Consider the following 8,265-nt stretch of genomic DNA (forward strand, 5'->3'; position numbering starts at 1 on the left):
AACCAGTCTGGCCATTCTCCTCTGGCATCAGCAAGGCATTTGTGCCCACAGAACTGCCGCTCACTGGATATTTTCTCTTTTATGGGTCATTCTTTGTAAACCCTAGAGATGGTTGTGCATGAAAATCCCAGTAGATCAGCAGTTTCGGAAATACTCAGACCAGCCCATCTGGCACCAACAACCATGCCATGTTCAAAGTCACTTAAATCATCTTTCTTCCCCATTCTGATACTCGGTTTGAACTGGAGCAGATCGTCTTGACCATGTCTACATCCCTAAATGCATTGAGTTACTGCCATATGGTTGGCTGATTAGAAATTTGCATTAACGAGCAGTTGGACAGGTGTACCTAATAAAGTGGCCGGTGAGTGTACATTAAACAATTGTCGATTTATCAATCTTGCTTTAAAAAAAAAAAAAATTAATGAATGAAATGATTTACGCTTATAGCCTACTATACCATTACACCTTTCTGTGCTCGAGTCCAACTGGGTGAAAGGTGAAGCTTGACCTCATAATGACCAGCTCTATCATATTATGGCTTGTTGTGATGCTACCATGTGACTTCCATGCTGTGTTGTAGCTACTTTTCCCTAGAAGGGCTTTTATAAACAACCAGAAACTCCAACAATTACATAAAACAAATACACTAAACAGGTGGCACAGTGGCTAGCACTGTCGCCTAACAGCAAGAAGGTTGCTGGTTCGAGCCCCTGCTGGGTCAGTAGGCATTTCTGTGTGGAGTTTGCATGTTCTCCCCACGTTGGTGTGGGTTTCCTCTGGGTGCTCCGGTTTACACCACAGTCCAAACACATGTGGTATAGGTGAACTGAATAAACTAAATTGGCCGTAGTGAATGTAAGAGTGTATGGGTGCTTCCCAGTACTGGGTTGCATGCTAAAACATGTGTAAACATTTGCTAGATAAGTTGGCGGTTCATTCCGCTGTAGTGCCCCCTGATGAACAGAGGGACTACGCTGAATGAAATGGAATGCATGAATGAACTACAATAAATATTTATGTGCTCCAGTACAAGTGGGTGAAAGGTGAAGCTTGACCTCATAATGTCCCCCAGCTGTATCATATTTTTATGGCCGTCTCGTTGTGATGCCACCGTGTGACTTTCCATGCTATGGTGTACAAATATTACGCAGACAGGCTTGCATCCCAGGAAAAACACTTCTAAGGCTACTTGTTTATCCCTATCATGACAGCTGACATGTGCAAGTGTCCCTGTCTCCATTCTCCGATTGGTCAATATGGATATTGACGTAATAGCTTGGGCGTGTTTCTGTGCGCGAACGCAAACTTTAAAGAGTCGTCAACAACAGGGGTCTCAAGACAACCCGAGACTGAACCAAGAACTATATTGAGGATATACTGATAACTTTTTTTCAGAGACTTTCATCTACTCTGATTTTAGTTCGGATATTGATTTTCCAAGATGAAGTTTGTAAGATTTATGATGAGGAATGCGGCGATGCTTAACGCGCCAAAGCATATTGATTACTACGCCAAATTTTCTCCATCGCCTTTGTCAATGAAGCAGTTTCTGGATTTTGGTAAGCATCAAATTTGAATGCAATTTCTTTTTAATGCAGTAGCCTATTGTTAACATGATAATAGCAGGCTGAAAATCGTTAGATGATTATGCACACTGCTGCATTTCAACAACCTAATATTGTTTTTTTAATTATGTAACGTTAATTTGGTGCATTTACTAATACACACACACACACACACATATATATATATATATATATATATATATATATATATATATATATATATATATATATATATATATATATATATATATATATATAATATTTAGCAATATATATAGCTATTGCATCATTTAATGCACGCGATCGTTGCATAAATAAGATGCCATTGTGTGCTCGAACATTTTCAGTTTTTATTACTTTTTAAGTTACTTAAAGCCTATTGTTTAACGTGCTACATTGAATATTCGGTCTGAAATCTTATGTAATATGACTTCAAAACAACATTAGTGCTATTTATTTAGCTGTAAACAATGTTCTTTGATAGTCATTGCCTGCTAATACGAATAATCTATTTAGAATTTGCAAAGAATATTTTTCTGAAATTATATAATTAAGGAGAAAGCCCAAATGTGCGAATATAAAACCAACTTTACCTCAGTACAAAAAGCCAAGTTGTGTTCGCGAAACTACACGAAGAATAACATTAGCACTAAGTATTAAATATTAGCTTAGCACTATAACTCTCGTAACTCGTAACTTATGTAATATTTAACTTTTCTGAAGTAAAGTTGGTTATATTCGCATATTCAGACTTTCTCAATAATATTAGAAAAGTATTATTTGCTAATTCTATATAGGAAAATCATATTAGCAATGACTATCAAATATTGTTCACAGTCAATTAAATAGTGCTAATGTTGTTTTGAAGTCGTACTTACATGCTAATTCAAACCGAATATTCAAAGTAGCGTAGATAAACAACATGGGGAGCGTTTAATCAACTAATAAAGCCAACTTTACCTCGGTTTACATTTTTATGTAACTGCACTGAAGTGCCCCGAGGCTGTTGTTTCACACTATCACATTGTCTTTGCAGGGACTACAAATGCATGCGAGAAAACATCCTTCGCTTTCCTCAGACAGGAGCTCCCAGTGAGAATGAGCAACAGTTTGAAGGAGATCAACCTTTTACCAGACCAACTAATAGAGACTCAGTCTGTGCAGCTGGTTCACAGCTGGTAAGTTCGTGTGCTTTGGTTTCACACAAAACATACATTCAATTAAATTCATGTTTGTTTATATAGCGCTTTTACGATGTAGATTGTGTCAAAACAGCTTAACATAGAAGTTCTAGTAAATTGAAACTGTGTCAGTCCAGTTTTCAGAGTAGTGTTCAGTGCTGAAAGTCCAAACACTGACGAGCAAATACATCGATGCGCAGCTCCACAAATAATCCCAATTCCGCCTAAACATCAACTAATTTGTTTTAACAGCCTATATAACAAATGGAGTAGCTAAATCATGCGAATGTGTTATCAAATACTCTAATTAACATCGTATTAACCCATTAAAATTAGTTATTTTGTTCCACGCGTGCATTATGTAACGACTCCCACGCCTTCTTATACTGTACAATGAACTTTGCCCTACTTCCTCTCAGTCGGGTGTTTTCGAGATATTAACACCACTCAGCTGTTTATGAACATCCAGCTTCATCCTGTTCCCACCAAATCTTACATTTGAGGAGTCATTACCACAGTTGTTGCTGTTAAACTCGAAAATATAACAAATAAAGTTGACCTTTTTACGATAGAAGCAGTCTAGGCTACTAGTTTATTGTTTGGGTGTTCATGTGATATGACGTTTTGGTTGTGTGAAGTGCTCACCCAAATATATACTTGCTTTAAAAATAGTTTATACGTTAGTATAGTGCGTTCCTTTGTCTGTTATAGCTTGCTATACCATGACTTGTTTACCAGACTGCTCGAGGCTACTGTTATGCAACGGATACGGCGGTTAAACTCCAGATAGTGAAATATGAGAAGGTGCACGTACATACAGTACTAGCGGCGGCGCGCATACGTGTTTTCGAGAGGTGAGGGTGAACAGAACGTTCTGGTGGGCAGAACAACGAGGGAAATTCGTGGAAATCAGAAATTGCAGAGAGAAGAAAAGTCAGTAAAAAAAGGGAGAATATCGCTATTTGAAAACGTGTGCGTTATATTAATTAATATGATCTAATATTAAATATATTTATTTAATAAAATATAATAGCTATTAAAGGCTATGTTTTTATTAATACTTTAGTAAGTTCACGTCTCTTGCGAAGTTTCTTATAAAATATTAAATATATTTGAAATGTGTTAATTCAATATTAGGAATATAAAACACTTCCAGGCTAAAATATAACTTTAAATATTGTTGTTATTGTGGTATTATTGTAATACTATTATAGAATTTATTAGTATTTTGTATTGATATTGATCTTAGTATTGATAGTAGTAATTAATCTATTTTAACTTGTTTTAGTTGAATGAATATATATATTCATTCATTCATTTACATTTTTTGGCTTAATCCCTTTATTAATCTGGGGTCGCCACAGCGGAATGAAGCGCCATCTTATCCAGCATATGTTTTATGCAGCGAATGCCCTTCCAGCTGCAACCCATCACTGGGAAACATCCATACACATTCATTCACACACATACACTTTACAATATACAATTTAGCTTACTCAATTCACCTATAGCGCATGTCTTTGGACTGTGAGGCGATTGTACAACCCACTGCACCACAGTGACACCCACACACACACATATATATATATATATATATATATATATATATATATATATATATATATATATATATATATATATATATATATATATATATATATATAAGATCATGTAATATTTATTTTATTTCAGACATATTTCAATTCTTTTTTTTCATATTTTTAGTATCAATATTATCACCCTGATGAGCACTTAAAGATGGCCAAACATACTTTTAAGCAAGCATTAAAACATTGTGTACATTTTAGCAGACATATGCATTAGGAAAAAAATAACTATATAAGCTATTCATTTCCATTGACTCACTGTTACCTTTTTAGGTTTGTCCAAAGTCTGATGGACATCCTGGAATTCCAAGACAAGTGTCCTGATGATCCCAGAGTTCTTGCAGAGTAGGTTCTTCAATCTACACACACCCAACACAACCATCTATCATATTACAGAAATATTGAAACAGAACATTAAGATTCATGTTGTTTTCCCCCCCAAAGATTTGTGGAAACTCTGGTGACCATTAGGAACAGGCACAATGACGTGGTACCAACCATGGCTCAGGGCGTCATCGAGTATAGAGACACGTTCGGGGCAGATCCTGTGACAAGTCAAAACATTCAGTACTTTCTGGACCGATTTTACATGAGCCGCGTTTCCATTCGCATGCTCATCAACCAGCACAGTAAGTACACCTCTTGGCTTGTGTCGTTTTTCCTGGACCGTGTAAAACATGAGTGCCTGAACATTGCGTTATCACAACCTAAATATTTGCAGTGAGTTAAAATGAGAGGAAACTACTGCACTGTTATCACAATCTGAAAAAAGATGTTTGGACAGTGATTTAAATCAGATTGTATAACATCAAAATAACAAAAAAAAATGAAGAAATGATCTAATTTAGCTTTGTAAAATTATGCTACAATAAAATATACCTGCATGACTCAAAAACAGTAGACAGGCTGAAAACAGGCGCTTATAATAGCAAGAATATACAGTGCTTCCCACAGGTCTAAAATATACTTGCAGTGGTAGCCGGATTGAAACACCATTTACCCACATCACAAAAATAGTTAACAATATGCGACAAACAAAACAGAATTTAATCTTTAACAATAATTTTATTTATTATGACACTGTTTTACACTGTTTCTTTTCAATGGGTTAGAGCAGGGGTCACCAATCTCGCTCCTGGAGGGCCAGTGTCCCTGCAGGATTTAGCTCCAACTTGCTTCAAGACACCTGCCTGGATGTTTCAAGTATACCTAGTAAGACCTTGATTAGCTTGTTCAGGTGGGTTTGATTAGGGTTGGAGCTAAAATCTGCAGGACACCGGCCCTCCAGGAACAAGCTTGGTGATCCCTGGGTTAGAGTAAAAAAAACACTGTTGAAATATGAACAAAATCCACTATTTCTCCTACTTTCATGTTGTTCAGGAGCCATGTGCACCCACTGACAGGTACAATCTGCTTCTTTCTCTCTCTCTTTCAAGTTCAAAGCAAACTTGACTGCCAAAGAGTTTTAGATATGAATATAAAACAGCGTATATAATATATCAACATCATCAAATTAATAAAATAATCAGCAAATGAGAAATGACAGAAAAAGGAATAAAAACAGACAATATCTCTAAAAATTATCAATTACAAGATTAAAATGTGTTGATTGTTTAAATAAGGCGTTGATTAACCATTTCTAATGGTGTACACATATTTTGCAGCCAGTTTAGACCAACCATCTTCAAGTTGAGTATATAGTAAAGTTCTTCTGAGTCATTTAGATAAAAAAAATGAATTATTTAATGTTTCTCTTGGTCTCGCCAAGCCAAAGTAGACTTAAGTAAAAAGGTAATGCAAAAACGCATACAAGCTCTAAAAATTGAAAGCAAAAGTTGAATCATGGGTATTTTAGGATATTTAGAAACATGGGTTGGATGTCTATTGGAGTGTTGACAGGTCTCGAACACACAGAATAAAACGGGTAAACGAGAGACGATTTTCCACTGCCTAATCGATGGTGGATGTTTGTTTATATTGGTCGGATACTAAAAGGGTAAAAGGATGATAATAATACTAAAAAAGTCACTAAATATACTTAGGCAGCTGTTAATATACCTGGGCGGCCCGCCCAAATAAAGTCTATGTGTGGGAAGCACTGTATATATTAGGAGCTGTTCACATATCATGTGGAAAACCCAAGGCATGACATTTCCTCTGGCAATTTGTTGCTAAACAACCATTAGCTATGCTCTCAGTGGAACCACCACTGACAAACTCTTGCTGTAGCGCTGACACAAATTTCATTTGTGGAAAATGTTTTAAAGCTCCAGTGTTTGGGTGCTCTGCATTTGTCTGAGGTAATTACAGTTCAAGTTAATTCAATTCAATTTTTAGTTCGGTGTGTTTTAATATTCACTGCTGAGAGTCCAAACACTGAAGAGCAAACAAATTGATGTGCAGCTCAGTGAAGTCAGAATTATTCGCCCCCCTTTGAATTTTTTTTTTTTTTTTAAATATTTCTCAAATTATGTTTAACAGAGCAAGGAAATTTTCACAGTATGTCTGATATTTTTTCTTCTGGAGAAAGTCTTATTTGTTTTATTTCGGCTACAATAAAAGCAGTTTAAAAATAATCTTAACCATTGTAAGGTCAAAATTATTAGCCCCTTTAAGCTAATTTTCCCCAATAGTCCACAGAACAAACCATCGATATACAATAACTTGCCTAATTACCCTAACCTGCCTAGTTAACCTAATTAACCTAGTTAAGCCTTTAAATGTTACTTTAAGCTGTATAGAAGTGTCTTGAAAAATATCTAGTCAAATATTATTTACTGTCATCATGGCAAAGATAAAAGTAATCTGTTATTAGAAATGAGTAATCAAAACTATTATGTTTAGAAATGCGTTGAAACAGAAATTGGGGGGAAAATAAACAGGGGGGTTTAATAATTCTGACTTTAACTGTAGTTTATGATTATTACTGAAATGTGTATAATCCATGCAGCTGATTGGTTGATTTTTGTTACAGTAGATGATGCACAGTGCACTTCCAGCTTTCTGAAAAAGAAAGATGCTGCAAAAAGCAAACCCATCGCTCTATGTTTACACCTGTCTTCATTTGAAATAGCAAACTTGAGTGCTCAAAAGAACAGCCATTTATGCAAATAGTTCTTTCTGATTTCTTGAAAGCTCTATCAGCTAAACATAAGTTAATGTGAAACTCCAAAACACAGAAGTATTACCAATACAATTTCTTTTTATGTTAAAAACTCGCAGATGTATGACATAAACAAAGGTCAATACTTGTAAATCGATTAAAGTGAATGTAGAATATCGTTCTCTTCTGTTGTCAATGTCACCAGCCTCAGATAATATTTCATTTACACACTTTATTGTATAAAATTATTGCAATAAAACCGAGATCGGGTCATTAAAATAAAGATTTCTGATTTTCATCTCTAATGAGCACTACATGCTTTCTCAGCAAATGCTCGGGTCATTAGATCTTGAACAATCCGGCCTGCTCTCATTCAAGTTAATCATTCACTAGATATCAGAAAATGATTACCTATAACCCTGTGATTCCTGCTTTATCTCCAGCTCTGATCTTTGATGGCTCCACAAATCCAGGACATCCCAGCAGCATCGGGTGCATTGACTCCTGCTGTGACGTCACAGATGTAATCAGAGGTGAGTGCAATCGAGTGTAATCGAGCATTTATGCAAATATTACCTTAGCGACAAGTGCAGACTCAATAATGATGTCTTGTGTACGGTTTCAGATGCCTATGAAAGCGCTAAAATGCTCTGTGAACAGAATTACCTCGGATCACCTGAGTTGGAGATGAGAGAGATAAACGGTGAGGAACAGACATGTTCAAATATATGAATCACTTATTAAGGGTTTGTTCAGACCAAAATTTAAATTCTGTCATCATTTATTTTTAGTTGTTCAAAATTCAA

General features: G+C 35.8%; 2 protein-coding genes across 2 annotated transcripts in view; one reads left to right on the forward strand and one right to left on the reverse strand.

Moving 5' to 3' along the window:
* Positions 1-8,265, reverse strand: part of si:ch211-264f5.2 (uncharacterized protein LOC570749 homolog) — a 31,584-nt gene that overhangs the window by 13,150 nt on the left and 10,169 nt on the right.
* Positions 1,331-8,265, forward strand: part of pdk2b (pyruvate dehydrogenase kinase 2b) — a 40,590-nt gene continuing 33,655 nt past the window's right edge. Inside the window, exons 1-6 of the mRNA XM_056479129.1 lie at positions 1,331-1,562; positions 2,605-2,746; positions 4,630-4,701; positions 4,801-4,985; positions 7,903-7,992; positions 8,085-8,162. Coding sequence (XP_056335104.1) covers positions 1,445-1,562; positions 2,605-2,746; positions 4,630-4,701; positions 4,801-4,985; positions 7,903-7,992; positions 8,085-8,162 — 685 coding nt within the window. The 5' untranslated portion in view covers positions 1,331-1,444. The remainder of the gene's footprint in view (positions 1,563-2,604; positions 2,747-4,629; positions 4,702-4,800; positions 4,986-7,902; positions 7,993-8,084; positions 8,163-8,265) is intronic.

The sequence above is a fragment of the Danio aesculapii genome, chromosome 19 (genome assembly GCF_903798145.1).
Source record: "Danio aesculapii chromosome 19, fDanAes4.1, whole genome shotgun sequence".
Lineage (NCBI taxonomy): Eukaryota > Metazoa > Chordata > Actinopteri > Cypriniformes > Danionidae > Danio > Danio aesculapii.